The sequence below is a fragment of the Brachyistius frenatus genome, unplaced genomic scaffold (genome assembly GCF_029030835.1).
Source record: "Brachyistius frenatus isolate BFR_SWC_R1_liver_20210118 unplaced genomic scaffold, ASM2903083v1 Contig_164, whole genome shotgun sequence".
NCBI classification, from domain to species: Eukaryota; Metazoa; Chordata; class Actinopteri; family Embiotocidae; genus Brachyistius; species Brachyistius frenatus.
In genome coordinates, this window is record NW_027210763.1 from 190,406 (window position 1) to 212,699 (window position 22,294).

Genomic DNA, 22,294 nt, shown 5'->3' on the forward strand with positions numbered 1-22,294 from the left:
CTGAGAGGCTAATAGACAAATAGGAGGACGGACGGACAGACAGATGGACAGACAGTCAAACTCACAGACAGACAGACCACACTAATAACTGTGACAGCTGATGATGATGATGATGGTGGTGATGATGATGATGATGATACATTTCCTGTGTGCGTAAAGTTGTGACGCACTAAAACAAACAAACAAACAAACAAACAAGAACATTCCTGAGACTCCTTCATATCTTCTGAGGTTGAACCGACAGGTGTTTCAGATTAAAGTTACTCTCACTCAGCAATCACGATGTCGTTTGGTTGAATTTGGTTTTGAAATCTTTATTTTGTTTCTCTCTGGGATGATTTCTAATTTAATCTGTCCTAAAAAATTTAAAAAAAAAGGTGCCTCGTGCCTTCCTCTCTGCTTTTACGCAGGTGTTTGATTTTTGTATTTATTTTTGTGTGAAGGAGTTGGATTGATAAAATACGGATCTCTCTAACATTCAGTGTCAGGTGGGTTCTTATCAGAGATGGAACAAGCATCAATGCATCAAGTCCCGTCAGCAACTATCTCCTCCACCTCGGTCCGCATCTGCTGCGTTCCCAGCTCAGTATTTGTCCTCCGGTGGGAGTTTCGGGTCAAAACCATCCGTGCGGAGCACGAGCTTGTTGGTGCTGGTAGGGCGCGCGCGCGGAGGAGGAGGAGGAGCAGGAGGTGAATGGAAACAGATGCGCCGCGGACCAGAGGACGACCAAGCGGGAGTCCAGGTGACATCTGTTACCTGTTAAGAGGAGGAGAGCCATGCAAGCAGCACCTCCGCGATTTAACCTGCACCTTCAAAATAGACTGGATGCACTGAGAGCAGTTCCGGTTACGTTTCAAAGTAAAATTCACATTTAGCAGCGCCTTTTTTTGGTGGGGGGGGGGGGGGGGGGGGCACCTTCAACATGCGGGGGGGAAGAGGAGGGGGGTAATAAGATGTGATTGAGAGGCTGTGATGTCAGTGGCATGTGAAGATTATATGGAAACAAGTGTTAAATGGCAAATTCATCGCAGTCAAAGTCAATGCTGGGGGTGTGAAGGGGGAGGGGGGAGGTTGGGTTTGCAGGTGAAGGTTAGGATCATTGTTCAATAAATAGAGACTCAAACATGCTAATTTAGTGTTTTTGTAACTCTAGTCGCTAAATAGGACATTTCTAAACCATCGAAACGATTAAAACTCGCTCTTTTCGTTGTATCGGTATATTTCAGATTAAAAGAAATTGTCAGAGGGGGGCGTGGGTACGGCGAGCATCGTCCCCTTTTATTTTGAAAAGCGGCATGGAGGCCGTATTTACGCCCGCGACTTAAAATTGACTGGAGGCAGCTGCTTGCCAGTCTGTTGCGCACTTGGCGGCACGCACACGCAGACGGCGCGCCACAGCTCCCTTTGGATGGACGGAACCAGGGATGGACTTCCCTTAATGACGCTGAGCTGCAGGCTTCAGTCTCCGGTTGGATTCCCGCCGCGTCTTTCTCACTTTAACGAGGCTCATCTCCAGCCCAGCGGACACGGACTTTATCCATCCCGGGAGTGTCGGGGCGAAGGGACGTTGGAGGTGCGTGTGTACCTGAATATATGTGTGTGTCTGTGTGTATTTGTGAGGATCAATTTGAGTATTACATGTTATGTGTGAGGAAGATTTGGAGGGTCCTGAACTTTCTGGTAAACCTTAAATGGGGCTGTCGGAGGGTCCAGACTCGGTTTTTAGGGGTTCGACCTTTCGTTGTGATGATGAAAGACAGAGTCGCATCTTCTTCTTCTGCTTCTGCTTCGCCTCATAAAGATAGAAGTAGCTACGACATGTGTGCTCTTAACTTGAAATTCTCTCACGCTTTCCTTTTTCGACGCGCAGGTGTGCTCCTGACGTGAACGCGCGTGCGATACTTTCACTTTCGCCAGGTGCGTTGGATATTAAACCTGCAACACAGCCTTCCTGATTTAGTTTCTGTCTGAGGAAAAGTGACAGTGAGGTCCGGAGACTAAATAAACTCCGCGGCTCAACCTGAACGCAGCTATGCAAGCAGCTGTCAGAGATCGTGAACGATAGGTGAGAGTTATTTCTCCCAGCGGGGTGGGGGAGGAGGGGGGGGGGGGGGAGGGGGGCGTATTGTATAGACATACGTATCGGACAGTTTCAACACTGAAACGTGAGAGTTGGAGGACGGACACGAGTTCAGGAAGAAGTCAGAAAAGTGTCAGAACCGCTGAGAGGGACGAGTTAGATGGACACCGAGGGGCTGGCTGGATTCAAAAATCTACTAAAAGAAACAACAACAACAACAAAGAAGAAGATTTCATGAAATGATCTTCTTAAAATAGAAAATAATCAAGTTCGGGCATTTGACCCGAATTTCAGTTGCACGCTCATTTGTTTTGGGCCTCTGCAAATAAAACAAAAAGCCTCCATATTTCGGCTCATACTTGGACTGTATTTTGCGTCATGAAGCTGATGCAGGTTCCTGTCTGTGCTGTCACGTGACCAGCTGTTTGCATCTATAGATTCATATCTCATCATTGTTGTTGTTGTTGTTGTTGTTGTGGTTGTGGTTGTGGTGTATGTGTTTGTGTTTCTGCTGTTGGAGAGACAACATCCAAACATCTCGGTCCATTTTCTGAGCGTGCCCTGAAGGCATCTTAAAGATGAGCAGGATTTTTTTTTCGTGTATTTTTTCAGGAGTTTTTTCGAGCTTCGGTCACGACGTGAGACGCATATCTTCATATCTTCATATCTTCATATCTTCATATCTTCACATCTTCACATCTTCACATATTCACATCTTCACGTCTTCACGTCTTCACATCTTCACATCTTCACATCTTCACATCTTCACATATTCACATATTCACATCTTCACATCTTCACATCTTCATATCTTCACATCTTCATATCTTCACATCTTCACATCTTCATATCTTCATATCTTCACATCTTCACGTCTTCACGTCTTCACATTTTCACATCTTCATATCTTCATATATTCACATCTTCACATCTTCACATCTTCACATATTCACATCTTCACATCTTCACATATTCATATCTTCACATCTTCACATCTTCATATATTCACATCTTCACATATTCACATCTTCATATATTCACATCTTCACATCTTCACATATTCACATATTCACATCTTCACATCTTCACATCTTCACATCTTCACATATTCATATATTCACATCTTCACATCTGGGAAAAATCTGGATCCGGCATCTTCAAATTTGTCCGCTGGAATCCGAGTTTTGACGGGTTCGTTGGTGTTTACGGCGAGCGGGCGGCTGCACGCGTCTCTCCGGGTCATCAATCATCCTAAAGCCTCCGTTAGCGAGCACGTTAAACCCGAGTGGAGGTGGCGACCCGCCTCGGGGTCGAGTGAGTCCTCGAAGGCCCGTCAACAGGTCGAGTTAAAAAACAACCAACGAACCCCCCGTTGTCCGACAAAAATTGGACTTTTGTTACCTATTAAACTTTTATATGCGCGTATGTGTTCCCTCCTCTTGAACCCTTTTAACCTCAGACTGCAGTTAACATTTATAAAGACCAACAAAAAAAAAGGATGGAAGAAACTGTCAATCAAAATGTGTCCAAAAACGCAGCTGTTATTTGTTGGTACGATGAAACTCCCCGAACCCGACAAGGACGACGCGGAAAAAAAGTAGTTGAAATGGTTTTATTTGTCGGGATGAAAACTTCTTTACGTTTCTTACCTTTTGAATTTCATCGCTGCCGCTGTGACTCAAAAACCGGCGCACGAAAGAATTACAAAAATAATAATATGCCCTCGTTTTTTTTGGAGTTTGAGACCGATCGATGTCTTTCACCAGCGACAGCACACATCAGAGACGTTCCTGAGGACGTTCCTGAGGACGTTCCTGAGGACATTCCTGAGGACATTCCTGAGGACGTTCCTGAGGACGTTCCTGAGGACGTTCCTGAGGACCTTCCTGTCCCTGGATGTTTCTCAGATTCTGCCCTGCGGGGTCGGACGGGGAGGAGAAGCTCTGGAACACGACGCCGCCGCGACCGAAGCTCCCCGACGGACCGCTGGCCGAACGACATCCTCGTCAGCAGCGTGAAACGAAACGGGCTTCGTCACGTCGATCGTCTTTGTCTTCGGCTGCTCGTCGTTCGTCAACTCCGTGCGTTCGTCATGAACATCTGCGTGGATGTTCTCTTGCTATCCAGATGTGCGCCGGCGTTTTCCGATAACGCGAGGACGTAAATGTACGTATGAACTTAACAGCTGCTCGTGTTCACCGTCACGTCTTTAAGTCTTTGGCTCGGATGGCGGAGCTGGTGGTCCTGATGGCACCGTGCATGGCCTCCTCTACCTCTACTGGTGTGTGTGTGTGTGTGTGTGTGTGTGTGTGTGTGTGTGTGTGTGTGTGTGTGTGTGTGTGTGTGTGTGTGTGTGTGTGTGTGTGTGTGTGTGTGTGTGTGTCTTTAACGTTCAGGTTGTCATTACAAGCAACACAACAGGTCGACTACGCCACTTCCTTATTTTCCCCTCTGTTCTGTTTTGACTGGTCGCCTGGTTGTAATGCGTCACTCCCGTCACAAGGTGGCGGTAATGCACCTGGAAGCTGTTTGCCGACTGAGACGGCCGGTGTAACGTTTGTGGTCGAAACAGATCCTTTCCCGAAGTGTTCGTTGGTGAATACTTATTCCTTTGAATTATTATGTCCTTTGTAATTTATGTAAATATATTTACGGAGTGGGGTTTTTTTTGTGTCATGTAGTTTAACAACGCTGTGATTCAAAGCTGTAAAACCATAAAACACATAAATAGTTCTAAAGAGTGCCGTAATTCACTGTTAGTGTCCTAATTTAACCCCCTCACACACACACACACACACACACACACACACACACACACACACACACACACACACACACACACACACACACACACACACACACACATATAAAGTACTTGCTACCAACAACATAATTACCAGCTCGTTAAATCCATTATGTAATATAGTACATAAAATGTACCTATTAACCTTTTACTTTGAAATTCAATAAATGCTAATCCGTCCGGTTTTTCCAATGTGAGGATTTGCTGCTTTTTCTCTATTTTATGCCGCTAGACATGTTAGACAAAACTAACATTTTAAATAAGCTACTCAAAGTTTTACAGGACATTTTCTCCAATTATCTGACATTTTCTGGGCAAAATTATTCACCTAAATCTGTAAATCTGCAAGTTTACAGACAGAATATAAATTCTGCAAAAGTAACTGAATTAATTATTTAGCTGCTGCCATTAACATGTTTCTTTTTCTAATGCTGAATAATAATCCAGCCTCACAACAGTCTATTTGTTATTATTATTATTATTGATTCAGAATTAGATTGACATTATCATTAGACTAGCTGTCAGGTGCAAGCTGGCTAACCTTGTAGCGGTTGTCAGCAGGGCCATGTGACGTTAGAAGTCAAATTATAAATTAAAAAGTGACATTTTTTAATAAAAATATATACATTATGAAATAAAAGGTTACAATTTTAAAAAGGTGTCCTTAAATAATAACTGACTTTGTTATACAAAGTGTTTCAAATAAAAGTAGACTTTTAAAGAAGCCAAAAAGTGAAGAAATACATATTTTGTATCATTACTAATTAATAAAAAAAATAAAAATAAATTGTGATAGACATATTTTCCACAATTTACTGCTGCAATTATTTATTTTAGAGTTATTATAAAATATTAGACATATCGTAGCTCCATATTTATTAGTTTAGGATGGTTTAATTAAATTTTCCAGCATGCCCTCTAAATTTGAGGTAATTCCTTTGTCCTTTGTTAAGAGCTCATGGAAGTGATCAACTCATGACATTTCTTTATTTTTAATATTTTATTCATTCCTGAGTGGCTGAGGCATCTTGTTGATCCAACTCCAACAACCTCTGTGCAGATGTTTATCACTAGCGGTGAGCTGCACATTATTCCCCATACTTCATCATAACGGGAGATATTGCCTGAAACGAACGAAGACAGAACTGTTTCACCAAACAACCTGTGAACTTGATCAAACAAACCTGACCTTTGAACCCGAAAGCAATTTATCGAAAAGAATACAACACTTGAAGGTGATTGATTTCCCAGTAAAAGTTAAAAAAAAAAAAATAATAATTTTTTTCTTCTTCCGATTAAAACTTGATTGCAGACTTTGTCGGAGTCGGATGCTGCAGCGCGAGTTGGAAGCGATATTATTTGATATTATTACTGAACACAGGACCTTCAGTTTGTTAGAGAGAGAGGATTGGCTGTTAGCTCTTCCTGGATCACGAAGTCGGTTTGCCTCAGATGTCTGTTTTGGGTTCGGCCTGAAGTTTCACGTCTCGTTCTTTTCTTCGCTCTTCATCGGTCATTTTGTTTAAATCTTTGCAATGTTGTTTAGTTAGTTTTAATTTAATTTAATTATTCTATTTTATTTTATTCTATTTATTGTATATACTGTGCATTTTTATATTTAATATTTTACTGTTGTTTTATTGCTTTCCTGTATCTATAATGCTGCTGTAGTGGAAAAAATGTCCCCTTGTGGGATTAATAAAGTATCTATCTATCTATCTATCTATCTATCTATCTATCTATCTATCTATCTATCTATCTATCTATCTATCTATCTATCTATCTGTCTGTCTGTCTGTCTGTCTGTCTGTCTGTCTGTCTGTCTGTCTGTCTGTCTGTCTGTCTGTCTGTCTATCTATCTATCTATCTATCTATCTATCTACCTTATTGCCTTTATTACATCTGCCGTGGAGGATTTTGGATTATAAAAAAAATGTACCGGCCGTTTTGTTATGAAACTTGGTGGAAGAGTGTATAATGTGGGCCGAAGAAGAATTCATTCAATTTTTGGAGTCGATCCAAATCACAGGGTGGATCCACAAATCATATTTCACTGTCATAAACGTTGTGAGATATCTAGCATGTGGTCTACTTAAATGCAGTGCAGACTCTGAGGGCTACAAAAAGCCCTCTGGCTCCAATCGATTACAGAATTTGGCCCTTTAAAGGCCGTACATCTTAATGCATATCCACAACTTAGTCCTAATTTGAAATATTTTAACAGCTACTGGTGCATTGCCGTGATATTTTCTACAGATGCCTCTTTGACTGTTGTCTCTTGTTTTCAGACCATCAGCAGCCATAAACTCCAGGACCCGTCTCCATCTCCGTCTCCCCGAGAGATGCTCGGCGACGCAATGAAGACCTAAAAGCCGGGCGACCCATGTGTGTCCCACCGAACGCACACACACGGAAGAATTTCAGACACCAGTGTGTGTGTGTGTGTGTGTGTGTGTGTGTGTGCGCGTGCCTCGTCTGTGTATTTGCATATACACGCTGTGCTGCGTTTAAAGCACCGTGGAGCTGAGGACTGAATCCAAGGAGTATGGTGCAAACATCCGCCTCAGTCTGCCTGCTGGGAGGTAAGCCACACCTGCATGTTTGTGTGTGTGTGTGTGTGTGTGTGTGTGTGTGTGTGTGTGTGTGTGTGTGTGTGTGTGTGTGTGTGTGTGTGTGTGTGTGTGTGTGTGTGTGTGTGTGTTTCTTTTACTTTCTCTCGTACTCACTGGGCCTTGCCTTCATGTCACGTCATAAACCAGCCGAAGGTTGAAGGTTCATTTCTCATTCAGTGGTGAGCCAATACGCCACCCAGGATGTTGACATTGGTCATAAATATACGCAGCGAGGTGAATTTGAATCAACTATTGCATGTTTTTCTTATGCTGTGATGTTTTTTTTATTGACACTAATCTTTCAGAAAAAATATGGTTTCTATCCTTTAAATCTATTAATACCAGTCAGGAGGAGTACGGTTGATTAAAAACATCTTAGTAGGAAGTTTGAGTGAAACTCTGCAGCCAGAGATGTGTGTGTGTGTGTGTGTGTGTGTGTGTGTGTGTGTGTGTGTGTGTGTGTGTGTGTGTGTGTGTGTGTGTGTGTGTGTGTGTGTGTGTGTGTGTGTGTGTGTGTGTGAGTGTTCAGTTTGCAGCCTTTTTATTTGAAGACTGTCTCTACACTCCTGCAGCTCAAGTCCTGCGTGCACGCTGCCTCTGATGAGCGTTAACTTCGTTACGTTTTGCACGACCGGCAGCGAGCTTTTTGGGGCGATGCAAAATAACAGTTTTAAACTGGTCAGAGCAGCATTTACAATTCTACAACTACAGTTTGGGTTCAGTTTGACAGGATGTGACAGGGTTTGTGTTACGTGACCGTCTTGTCTCCAACCAGCTGTTTCTGGAATCCGACTTGGCAGCTGCAGTTTTGTTGTTCTGTAAACACACTTGAAGTTTGGCGCATTACAATGAACACTTTATTTGGTTTCTGCTGCACTGGATTCAAGTTTCAAACGTTTTGATTGGCTGTAAGTTCTGAGTCAGTCCCTGTGAAATGCACTCAGTGTTTTGATTGCCACTAAAATGACCTGATTTTGATCTGTTATTTTCAGTCTGTACAGGTTGTTGGCTCAAAAGGCTTGTGGGCTAGCAATTCAATTTTAATTCAATTCAGTTTTATTTATAGTGTAAACATCACCTTATACGCAAATTACAATAATACATTTAGGAAATATTGAAATGAAAAAGTGCAAAATAACACAAGAACAATCACATCAAAATATTAAGTGTAAAGAGAAAAATAAAATGTACAAAAAGGGACTTCATTAAAAATATAAATACTAATAGAAGAGAATATTGTAAACAAATCTGATTTGGGCTGAAAGTCACGATTGTTTTTAATTATCAATCAATGTGCTGATTAGTTTCTCAAAGATCTGATGAATGCTGAAATCCGTTATATTTATTATTGATAAATGATACATTGGTGAGACACACGTGTGCTAACAACTGCGAAACAATCAAGTCACCTCAGTAGACTCTTATGTAATGATTACTACTCCAGGAAGTAGGCGACCCTTAGCGATGACTCCTAGCAACAGAGAGATGTAGTCTGTTTTAATGTTCACTCAAACTGAATAAATACAGCACATAGAAACACTAAACTGCTCAGCTAGCTCAGTCTGGGTGTAACTAAGATATCTGATGAAAAAAAGATATCGAAGGACTTGTGGTTTTAAGATTTTAACCCAAGATTTTAAAACCAAACCGGTCCAGCTAGCCGCCGCTGGGATTTTAAGTGCGCGACTACCCATGGTGTTATGGTACGGGTGCTCAGAAGGACAAAAAAAGGACCAAAAGAGACTCAATTTTGCCAAATGGGTCATTTAATAGACCTATAACAAGTAGAAACTACATTATATTACATATTATAAGAAATTCAATTCCAATTATATATTTCCATTGAGAAGGTGAAGTGATATTTCTAGTGATGAGCATTTTCTGAAATGTACAGTTGACCAATCAGATCTCTGGGTCGGTACTACTTGTTGTCTATTCATCGTCTATGAAAGCCGTGGGCGTTCCCGTCCACTACAGCAGACTAGTTCTGACAGTGAGGACGTTTTCTTCATCCCAGCAGGTTACCAAGACCTTAAAGTCAAAAGCAGCTGGAGGGATTCATTGAGATGACAGATGACCGCAGGCTAACCTCACCTGTCTTCAGCTCCACTGCTGGACCATTTAAATGACAGACTGCCTGAGGATGCCGGGATGTCGACACCAATTTGCATTTTCACCCTGAAGTGTTCTTGTCAACCCCTTAAGAGCAACTGTCCCATCCATTCTTACCTTCAGGAAAACTCCCTTGTGTGCTTTAAAGGTTAAAAATGATGACTTGAATAATTTCTCCCAGTGAGTCGCGTGTGTTTATCCTCACGTGAAAAACCAACTGAGACTGAATAATGTCTAAATTTATACAGTTGCAGATGCAGAAACCTTCTTTCGCTAAATGCCCATCACGTCCTTTGAGCACATTGACCTGGATGGTCCCTCTGCACCCCGTTGTTACCTGCGGTTTTATGTGCACCACCTGCAGACGTTTCTTCGACCCAAAGGCCGACGTGTTGAGCTTTCATCTGCCCCGACAGCCGTGTGATTAATTAACTGTCCTCATAATCGCTGGCTGTAAAAGCAGCCTGACACACCGGAGGAGAAGAGTGTTCGCTGTGGGGATTAAGTAGGGATTGAACTCAGGATTTCCACATTTCATGGAAGGGGAGGGCTGTGTCCCCTTCGCTCCCTAATATGAGGATACTCCCTTTAAACCGAAGCTGTCCAACTGCAATAACTTCAACTTTACTGCAACACTGAAAACTCCAGCTATATAAAACATTTAAATGGTTTTATCTTGACAGAAATGTGGAAGGATTTTTTTTTTTACACTTGTGCTAAATGCAAAGTCTGAATCCACGACACCATGTGGATAATTTCGCCTGGTAAATTTGATTACCTGCACGTTTCTGTAATATTTTGCCAAATTCTTCGGGGTCTCAGGATCAAAGTGGAAAATATGCAGGCACGTTGTAATTCATTCACTTTGCAGATGATTGATTGGAAGATTCAAGACAACTGTAAGTTTATTAGAAAAGGCTTTTGGGCATCTGTTGGGTATTTGCGTCAGATGTCTGGAGACGTGTTAGAATATACAGTGCTGTGCATAGAGAATTCTTCTGTTGAACATATGCAGGCTAATGTCGCCAAAAACAAAATATATAGAATAAATGACGCAGGCAATGTCAATTACAGGTTTAAGCTTTGCAAACTCATTTTATGACTTGTCATGATAAGAGAACACTCATGGCTGTCTTTGTGGTCAGCCACATGTGTGAATTAAAGGATAAAATGTAAGGGTTAGGGTTAGGGTTTTTTCTAGAAGGAAGGTTGAAGGGACAGAAGTCAGCCATCAGTGTGACAGGGAACAATCGACATGGAGGAGAAAAGGCAGAAGGGCCGCCGAGCGCAAGAAGAGGAAAAATTCTGGTTATTAAGATGTTTTAAAGCAGTCAGGGCAGGTAAGATTAGCAGATTTAAAAAACATATCGTGTGCTCGATACGTAAAATATGATGTACAGTGAACCCTGGTTTTTCGCGGGGGTTACGTTCCAAATAGAAACCGTGATAGGCGAAATCCGTGAAGTAGTAACCTTTATTTTACAATTGAAATAGATAGAACTGGACATTAAATATATCTACGTTACATATAGTCGTAATGTGATTTCAATGCACGATGCAAATCCGTGAAGCAGCGAGACCGTGAAAGGTGAACCGCGTTATAGCGAGGGGTCACTGTAAATACAATTGATTCGAATGGCTGTAGTGTTAAACATCACAACAAGTAGTTGAACTGAGCTTCATCTGAACCTGCAGCAGCAGAAATGCTGATATACATCTTCACATACATTGTTTGTAATGTAATGCTCCATACTTAACTTCAGGGAGGGTTGGAGCCGTTCCTCACGCCAAGGCGCCTCTGTCTCCGTTAATCTGGCCGTGTGTGTTTGTGTGCTTGAAGTTTTGAGATCAGTGCAGCCTGACAGTTATGCTTTGTTATGGTAATATGTAACGCAGACGTGTCAGAAGTGTCAGGAATCTGTGGCTCGCAAATGTCCACTCGTGGGTACCGTGCGTTTTGAAATTCTAGTCGTCCGCGCTGAATGCATAAATAAGTGTAAATATGAAAGCAAACACGGCACTGCATGTTTTATTTTGTGGTGACATGAGTAAGTCTCTGACATTTATTTAAACCATCCTGAAGTGATTCAAAGTACATTCAGAAGATGTTTGTTTCACAGAACAGGCTGATGATTTTGTCTTCTTAATTTCATCAATAAATTGTTAGTTTATAATAAAGCAAGCGGTTACCATTCCACCTATTTATAAGTTGGATTGGATAAGAACACCACCGTAACATTTACCTCTTACTACGACAACATCACGGTGAAACGTGAAACAGCGAAACTGGAGATTTGGCCTCTCTAGGCGTGGCAGTTTCACGCTTTCCAGTAGTGGACAAAAATTAAACCTTGGGCACGCAAACAACCATGTGATTTACATGACAATGAAACTTTTAGGAAAAACACATGGTTGGAGTTACTAAATATGCACATGGTTAGGGTTAGAGCAGAAACAACATGGTTGTGGTTTGGAAACAAAAAACAATTCAAGAACAATATTGTCACCTCCTGGATTTGAACCTCTTCCTCTCGCACAGCTGTCTCTGATTCGTGCCACCACGCAACACATCCTGCCTCCTAATATCACCCAAAAAATGTCCAGATGATTACTTTTACGTGCATCTCCAGTTTCACCCTCGCAAAAGCGTGAAACTGTCACGCCTAGAGGGGCCAACGTGTGGCCATCTCACGTTATGCTGTAGTGAACTGGCGTGTCTATTTCACGCTTTGCCGTGATACCGGGTTGACTACTACTACTCGCTCTCTACCGTAGCACCTGTGTACTAAAATACTACGACGCCTCGTGTCGCTCGATTCTGCTCACGTGTCACGTTCCTGTTCTCTACGTCTCGAAGCAGAAAGTCCTCGGTCCAGCTCTGCCTCTTCCTCGTGCCTTTCTCAGATTTAAAACGCTCTCCCTCTTTGTTCTGAAAGTCTTCCTGCCACTGTCCAAACACATGCAAACAAGGAAACTCTTTTCTGCTTGTTACGTGAAAGTGTTTGTCTGTCGTTATCCGTCGTTGCCGTGATGTCCAGGACGCCTGTCTGGCACCATTTCCTCCGTCCTCCTTGACACGTGCAGCGATGGGATCCAGCTGTGCAACAGTTCCGAACTCGATGAGCGGGAATACAATTGTTTGCTTTGTAAACATTTTCATCAGAAGTGTTAACAACAGGGATCATGAAGTGAAGTTGTTTGCGTCTGCGATTGATTCAGATTCTTCTTGAGTTCATGTGTTTGGCTTCATCTCGGGGTTTCTCTGTGTGTGAGACTTGTGGAAGCATGATTTAACTCCGGGTGCTGGTAGATGTTAGTGTAAGTTGCATCATCCAACATCAAACGTTGCCACCTGTTTCCAGATTGTTTGATACCAAACTACTGTTGCTTAATATGTTGAGGGTGCTGTTTAAAGGGTTTTCTTTGAACATCTTCAGCTGTCTCAGCAGATTTACTTCAACTAAAAAAAACATGTCTTCTTCTGGTTGTTATAGAGCAATGGATTTTGTTTTTTTGTTGTTTTTGTTTTTGTATGTTTGTGTGCAGATAAGCCCAGAAAAGTGACGTCGTAAACCTGTAGCACACGTGTAGCAGGAAAATCAAAATAAATGCAGGTGTAAAAATACAACAACACTTTCAAAATTGGCATATTAGGCAAATCAAATAAAAAATTGTGTGTATCAATATGTTCATATATTGCACATTGGACAACATTCTGTATAATTGTAACGCAGGAAAAAGCATAAAACCATAGATTTTGCATTTTGATCTTTCTTTAGAAGACTGCTCTATGTCATTATCACTGGATGTACAGTATTTGCAGTATATAAACTTTACCTTCCTGTCATGGCAAAAACAATGCAGCACATCCATTGGTGCTGCAGGAGTTACTGTAGGTTGATAAAGAAAACAAAAGGCAAAGAGATATGTTTCTGGATATTCTGGGTAAAAGTCTCCATGTTTCAGCTATTTGATCTGGTTCCAACGAGGACATTACCCTCCATCTGTCAATACACTTTCTCTGCAGCTGAACGCATGGAAGACATTAGTACAAAGAAGTGCTAACAGACGAATGGCTGCACTCAGATGTCCAACACTGTAGAACCACACATGGCAATTGTTGTGGTTTCTGTGGCTTCCTCTGCATTTGAATGCTGTAGAGCAGTTTTCTTTTAGGCTAGCAGCCTCTCCAGTCTTCTCGTGTGCAATATAGTACCACGCAGTTTGGTAAACACCAAACACACCGCCCGTCTAACCGGACATATTATAGATGGAAGTTTTCCGACGGGGTGCCTCGGTGGCCAAAAGCTACCAAAACGTTTGTAGGACATGGTTATAAGTGTTGGAGGTGATGTACAGTAAATAAAAACTAATTTAGAATTATTGAGGACAGTTTGCAGTAACTTTTAAACTAATGCAGTGTGACTCTACAGAATTAGTGTTTTATTTTACTGGTCAATCAACCACTTTGCTCCAAACGGAAATATTTCACCAACTATTGGGCGGATAGCCACTAGATTTGGTACAGCCATTTATGGTCCTAAGAGCATGAGTTGCACTGATTTTCGTGATTCCCTTACCTTTCCTCTACTGCCACCGTGCCCGGTTGACTTTTTGGGTTTTCAATGAAATGTTTTAAAAACTATTCAGTTGATTGCCATGAAACTTGGTACACACCAATAACTTTTCATCAGTTTATGAACAAATGTCTTCAAAACTCATCACCCTCTGCTATACTTTGTGTTTTATGCTATTTATCCAGTGTTAGCATGCTAGCATACAAAATTACAATGTTGAACATGTTAAATGATTGTTAGAATTTGCTTTAAACACCATCTGGTGCAACTCTGTGATTGTTGGCAGATGTGCAGAAATGATTGTGGTAACAAGGTACATTATGGTATTAGTCACCTTAATGGTCTAATTATGAGTAGTTAACAGAGGCTATTAACTGCAGGCTGCAGCGCACTGGTTGCATCGTGTTGTGTAATCCATGTTGGGTTTCTGCTGCGCTAAGAAAAACCTGTTTTTGGCCAACGGCTGTGTGTTCACGGTGTAATCTGATCCAACGGAGTGACACAGACTCTGAAAATGAACTGACAACAACTCTAACGTAAACTAAAAATAATGTCACACATCCAGTCCCATACGGAGAGACATGTGTTGACACGCCAGCTCAAATACAGAAACACACTTGAAGCACACTTTATGGAGCATGTGAATCTTTTACCTCTGCAGTGAAGGGGCACTTTGACAGACAGGAAGTTTAATATGAAGAATCTTACTGTGCAAGAAATGTGTGCAAATCAAAATACCTGGATGGGATGTCAGTTATCAGATATACTAAATTAAATACAGTTTCAGGGATGCAGCTGTCAACTATTCAAATCAAAGTCACAGCCATCGTTCCACTTGTGACTTCTGCATGCTTCATCTTACAGTAACGAGTTGGCTGAAGGTCTTTTTTTCCCAAAGTTCCAGATGGTGCAGCAGCACTTTTCACTCACCTCCCCGTATCTGTTTTCTCACACACACACACACACACACACACACACACACACACACACACACACACACACACACACACACACACACACACACACACACACACACACACACACACACACACACACACACACACACACACACACACACACACACACACACACAGACAGACACAGATTCAAGAAGCCATGTGGTTCCTTTTATACAATGTAATGTATAACGCTACGTTAGCCGAAAGATACCGTTCGCCTTTGTGAACAATGTGTGTGAGGCATTGCGACAACAGACGCCAGCCGTTGTACATCCTGCCTTTTTTGGTTATCTAACCTTTCCTTGATCATCCAGCTCAAATGTAAAAGGATTGACATCGTTCTCGATGTTTTTTTTCTACAAATGGTAGTTTTTTTTTTGTGTTCATTTGGCTGAATTTTTAGTTTTCAGAATTTTGTCATTAACTTGGTACCAAACTTCACACTACATCTTTGTCTTTTCATTAACCACCGATTTACCAATGTGAAGTCTGTAGCAGTTGTAAAGTTGTTCATTTAAATCGGCTTCACTGATCTGTTGTTGGTTACTGGTGTGAACGTTACCATGCTTCAATGTTTTTGGGCTGAATGGAAAAATAGACCATATAAATCTTTTCGTGTGGCAGATTTAATGCAATCTTCATGGGATCTGTTGGACAGAGTTGTAGGAAAAGCAACTGCATAGCTCTGAGGAGCTCTTTCTGCTAAAGCTTCCTAAGTAATTCATCTGGTCCTGGATCAATATTTTAGACAGTCTCTCTGTTCCTAATATTTGGAGTAGAATGTAATTTCTACTGTGGAATTTTCTCAGTATAAAAAGCTGCAGGTGTAAGAAGTCTTTTATCAGTCAGCCTTTAACAGGTAAAAAGGATTTAAGAAAATGAATTTGATTAAGTTTGATTTAATTTATCTGTCAGACTTCATGAACTTAAATGCTAACAAACGAAGCATTTGTTAAACCCAGGTTGCTTCTCATGTCCTTTTGAACAACAACTTCATCCCTTCTTTGAGAGGGTGACTGTCTTTGACCCTCTGAGAAGAACCTGCATGTTATTGGCACATTTTCACTGTAAATCATAGATCTTTTACTTGTTAAAATGCCTCTCTGACTGGATGACATTTATGTGAGGGAGAATTGAGAGGCAACCGGACAATATCAGCTGGAAAACTACAGTACATGATGCTATTATTTGATTTTATTTTTTTTTAAATTTTATCAGTGTCAGTGATCACTATGTAGGACTCATGCTTCCTCGACTCAGGGTTCAGAACCAAAAAGACACAAAAGTAAAGTGAAACTTACACCGTCCGAATAAATTTGAACATTCCTGTAGTCCCACAGACACATAGTGGGTTCAAGGAGAGAAGATAATGGGTACAAGATGGGGAAAGGCTCTCAAGATGGTACGAACAGAAAGACTTTTGTTGGCCTGAGCTATGTATGGATGGTATTTTAATATTATCATAACTGTATTTTAACTTCTCATGGTGTAAATACACTATCGCTCCACCATCCAAACTCCTTAAATAGTTAATTGAAGAAGTGAAAGTAGCCAATGTGTTATCTGGGTCTGCAAAGTAAGGTGCCTTTGGTTTGGTGATCTAAAAACAAAACACGTGGATGTGTATTGGAAGAAAATAGTTGATTAAAAATAGGAAAATATCACAGTTTGGGGTTAAAATAAGTAGTTAAAGTTTGAATGTTTGACAGTATATAAGTGACCTTCTCTTCCTCCCGGACTCTCCGAGGTAGACATCCTGGCATTGAATCATGCAACAACCTCTGACCTCCTCAATACTCAGACTTCCATTACATGACCTCCTTCTTTGACCCGATCGTCATTGAGCCTTTGCGTATACGGACATTACCTGCCTGCTACCTTGCTAAATTGTTAGCCTTTTGTGGCTTCTAGATAACGAGGTGTTCTACGTCTACGAGCAGCAGTGAGTTCATGGCTTAACTACCTGAACACACGACTTCCCATGTTGTGACCACCAGCTCACGAGTTCCATTTAAAGGCAGCAATAATGATAATGAAGTTTCTAAACTATATGAACTCATGACAAAATAACAGAATTGTAATAAATCGTATTATTGCGTACACATTTCTGATGTCTGAAGTTTTCGATTAGGTATTGATGATCAAAATAACTCCAGCTGTGGACGTTTCAACTGTCGAGCTGTCTGCCCGTCCTCAAAGTGTCTCAAGGTTTATGGATAGGACCTCTGAGGGCAGCATCGAGTGACTTTTTCCAAGTGTCTGACCCAGTCGCTGTTTGAGATGGACATGCAATTAGTCCAAAAACACTGCTGACCATCTGCAGGTCAAAGGCATGAATCAATGTGATGGAGGAGCCTCCCAGAATGCATTGTAATATTTTTGAGGACGAATAACAGAAAAAAAAAAAAATTCTTTTGGAAAAGGGTCTATATTACTGACAGCATGATGATTGGTTAGCAGAGCAGGGGATAAGTTCAAATAAGTCAGAGAAACAGCCAAAGAGATGTTGAGCTGACCGTCATCCTGATTGAAGTCCTCAAAGCACCTGCATGTGTTTTACTGGGAATTTGTTTTTTTTACAGAAGAACAAAGGCAGTCGATAAATATGTCTGTAGAAATTCAACCATCTCTGGTAGAAACACATGAGCTGTGGCCGTTCATTCAGGGTGCAATAAAACAGCTTTTGATGTTTTCCTGACGAGCAACCTCACGCTGTTACACAAGTCGTATCCAGAAAAAAGGACAGCAGCTCTTTTTTTGTTCAAATAAAAGTTCACTTACAGCAGCAGAAAGCAGTGTGACGCTGTTGGAGCCTCAGAGAGGTGGTCGCGGTTGAAATCCATAAAACCACAGAAGCCTTCTTTTTACGATCCTTTTCTCACTTTATGTAATGATCCAAACATATATTACATGCTAAATAAACTATAATAGCTTCTTATAGACAGACATCTACCAAACCCAACCGAGACAAGGCAGCGTTTAGCCTTTGGTATCAATTAAACACGTTTAAATTTTTAACTCACAACTTTTGATGCTTATTCTAAGTGTGTCTCTTTTTAATCCTTTTAATGGATCTAGACAAGTAATTGTTTACTTCTAAACTCACAGAAATCAAAAAAGTTGTCGTACTTCGGTACCACTGAGGAAACTCTACCGCCAGAATTTATCCTCAAATCTCCAATGATCATAACCATCTTGTGGAGAAATGAATCCGTGCATTTATCACTGCAGTGATGCTGCAGGAGTGCTGACAGGAGCTGGCAAGGGAAAGCATATTTTCCCCCCAATTTATCTTTACTATATGGCTTCTTATAGAACATCAGAGATCTGCTGGTACCATATTATCCCAACAGATCTCTCTCTACTGGCAAAGTGTTTGTGGTTCCGGGAGTTTCCAGGACTACAATTGGGAGGCTTGACCTCCAGTTAATAGGCTCCTCCATCTGCTGCGGTTCGAGAGGTCGACTCGCTCTCAACCTTCACGACTAAACTTTAAACCTTTCGTTTTGCTAAAACTAGGCCAAGCTATACCTGAACGACTTCACCGCCTTCAAATTTATTTTAATTTTGACAATTTTTGGTGTTTATAGTAATTTTTAGCTCCTTTGCTGTTCGTTTTCTTTTTCGATCCGTTGATATTTTAATGGGGTTGTTTTTTTGTTTTGTTTGCAAAGTGTATCAAGACCAAGTTCCACTGTAATTTTACACAATAAATCAAATTTAATTGAATTAAAATTGTGGGATTGTTGGAGAAGTACAGAGGAACGCGTTCCTTCACGTCTACAGGAATTTTACGGTCGGTCGGTCGGTCAATCAACAACCACAGGATGGACCTTCGTTAAATTTGGTATAAATATTCAAGGTGCCCAGCGGGTGAATTCTAAAGATTTTCATGGCTTTAGCTTTTCCTTTATTGGCACCAGGAAGTATTAGTTGCCACGTACCCAGTAAATTGTCTTCAACATCTATCAGATGGATTGACTAACCATCAAAACAACTGTAGTGATCCGTCAGTCTGGATTGGGAATGTTGTGCATTGTGTAAAATCTGGAGGCACATAAATCTCACAATTTTAGGCTTTTTGCCTCAAAGATAATATTTATGCTTTTATGTGAATTGCTTTAAAAGAATAGTTTTATAGTTTTACAATAAAAACAGTAAAGACTTTGACAACTCAACGTTTGGTTCGGGAAATATATCTTTTGGTTAACCGTCTCAAGTAAAGTGTAGTAGAGCCTTCGCAGAGCTTTTCTGGGGGGCCTTTTGGGACTTTCTTCCATTCTTTGAATATTCATAAAGCTGCTAGCATGGTCTCTTGTTAGTAGTAGACTTGTTTGTAGGTCGGCTGGTTTTGAGTATTTTAAGGACTGACCCCCCACAAAAAGAGGTGTGTTGACAGACTATAAAAGAGTTACCGTTAGCAGAGGGGTCATTTAGACTCTTCATCTTGCCTGTCGCTTGCTGTCAGCAGCTCTCAGACCTATCCTAAATCATTTCTTAAGTGGTATTCCTGGCGCTTTAGTTTTTAAGGTCAAGTTGACAGCACTTTCTGGTGTTTGTTGAACGCAGCCTCTGGGGTTTGTAGGCGAGTGTGAAGGAAGGTTTTCTCCAAACGTCTCATCCAGTCGTTGTACTTGTTGAGATTAGAAAAATAAGATGAATGATAAAGAAAAACAGTATTTCGAGAAGTATTTTTGGTCTCCAGTATGTTTGCTGACTCCTAAGTCGGCTTTTGTCTGTTAAGATGCGCTCTGTGTCAGATGAGGTGAGTCATAAATTGTTGTAAATACAAAACAAACTACACGTTAGTCCGCAACCAATCAGAGCTCGCATTCTTTTACAACCTGCATGATGTCATGGATAAGAAAGTGGTGGGGACCAACCACTGGAAGTCCAAACTATGTGCGTGATGAATGTTAAGGAAACCCTGTGGACCTGGTCAGAGGTCACATTAAGACAACATCATGCGGGCGTCTGCTGTCTTAAATGAGTTTAGTTTAGTTTAGTTTATTACATTTATCTAGAACAATGAAGATGTTAAAAATAGATTATAAAAGAGGCTTTGTACCAGATTTAGCCACTACTGTAGCTGATTTCCATCTGTAGTACACAGGATAAAGCCTACGATATGTACAAACAGTGCACGACACTCATGCAGACACACCGCAGACACACACTCCACAAGGACAAATGGAAACCAAAATATTAATATTAAGTTGTCAAACTCACGCTGACAAGTCTGGTTATTTCAAATTGATGTCTTCACAGGAAAAGATGTAGAAATCTCTGCAGGTTTTTAGACTGACGTGGAGCTTCTTCTATTTATTAAAAGCTGAAGAATAAAAAGCTGATGCAAAAGCAGAGCTACAGTTTCCCCGAGGCTGGACTCATTTGCTCGGAGCGGAAACAAACAAACCTCCTCAGCGGTTTACGAGCAACATCATTAATTATCTTAAACTCTAAACACACATTTGAATACAGAATTAAGTTATTAAAGCTTAACATTTTAACAAGTATATTACAGTGATGATACTGTTATGATTTCCTGTCCAGGACTTTCAATGTACCAATTTTAAGTAATCAGTACATTAATGGAAAGGAAAGAGTGCGTATCCATGTTAATGCTCTGTGCATTTAAATATCCTTCATGGAAAACGTGAATTTTTTGTTGTTTTTTAATAATTGGATGTGATGAAAGGAATCAAACGTGACCTGTTTGATGGTAAATAAAGTTTAATCAGGTCATCTGAACTAAAAGCTATGCAAAGACCAATATTATGGTTTGCATGGTAGTTGAGGTGCGTAAAAATCATGTTACCAATAACCTGCAGTGGGTTTTTTTTGGTTTGTTTTTTTAAACCTTTAATGTGATAAACGCATCTTTCTGCAAAACATGCTTCCTGATAACATCAGAGCTTTGCAAACTCAAAACTATTTGTCTTGACGAAGGTTTAGCGTTGTCAGATTTTGGCTCTGATTCAACAGAAACATGCACATCTATAAACACACACGTTCCTCTTTCCGTCTATTGTAGCCTGACTGTGAATTAATCCGACTCCAAAAATGCACAACAGATGGTGCTGTGTAAATAATACGACTGTGCAGCTGATCTCATGCTCTGCTGCTCCTGTTTCTGCAGGCCTGTTTCTGATAGCTCCTGTTCTGATGGCCCCGACACCAGCCCGCATGTGCACGGCGCTGAAGACGCTCAACGAGACCCTCAGCCACAGGCGACGGTACATGGTGAGAGAATGATGGCATGTTGGCGAGCACGCGGTGGAAGGTCAGCGGTCCCGACCTCCGGACCAGCCGGGGAGGTCCGAGTGCTGGAAGTGAACGAAAAACGACGATCAGAGACAAAACTTAAAGATTTAAAGGAGGATTTTCCCCTCAACATTTGACCCTAACCTATGAGACAATGACAGGAAACAGTATCGCTACGGTAACAGCAAGGGATTTGCCACAGAAAAAAGGGACACTATGAACTGAATTCAAGGGGGCACTCCATCAATTTAATTTTGCACTTCCTTAAAGTCGGGAAACGTTGAAATCTTCTGGCTTGTAGTTCCTAATTTCGGGAAAAACCTCCAATAGGACTTGTTTTTAACGTTCCCATAATGCAGCAAAACGCCCAGTCCATACAGAAATACACCCAGCTCGTATTTAGCAGCTGTGCCATTTGGACTTCTGTAAGTTTGTGATGTCACAAACTCGCGTTCGTATTATATGTCCACTTTCAGCATGACTCACTGTTCAACCTTTTATGTGGTTAAAAAAAAAAAAAGCAACAAGTGGTCATTCGGGTGTGGAGCTGTTTATTCAGTGTTCTCACTTCATTCATCATGCATAAAAGCTCAATAAAGTAAATTAGATGGTTATGCAATGGCCAATCAAAATGTACCCTGACAAATACACACACACACACACACACACACACACACACACACACACACACACACACACACACACACACACACACACACACACACACACACACACACACACACACACACACACACACACACACACAGCAGGTTTTTAATTAAATTAAGTAATCCCGACTCAAGTAACCCCAAACATAAAGAGCACACTGTGCTGCCGGGTGCAGCTGTTACCAGACCTGTAGCGTATCCTGGTCTTCTCTGGATCC

At 41.2% G+C, this 22,294-nt stretch overlaps 1 protein-coding gene across 1 annotated transcript in view; it reads left to right on the top strand.

Moving 5' to 3' along the window:
• Nucleotides 1-1,425: 1,425 nt before the first annotated feature.
• il34 (interleukin 34) overlaps nucleotides 1,426-22,294 on the top strand; it is a 29,413-nt gene continuing 8,544 nt past the window's right edge. Inside the window, exons 1-3 of the mRNA XM_069716909.1 lie at nucleotides 1,426-1,574; nucleotides 7,173-7,466; nucleotides 21,284-21,387. Coding sequence (XP_069573010.1) covers nucleotides 7,430-7,466; nucleotides 21,284-21,387 — 141 coding nt within the window. The 5' untranslated portion in view covers nucleotides 1,426-1,574; nucleotides 7,173-7,429. The remainder of the gene's footprint in view (nucleotides 1,575-7,172; nucleotides 7,467-21,283; nucleotides 21,388-22,294) is intronic.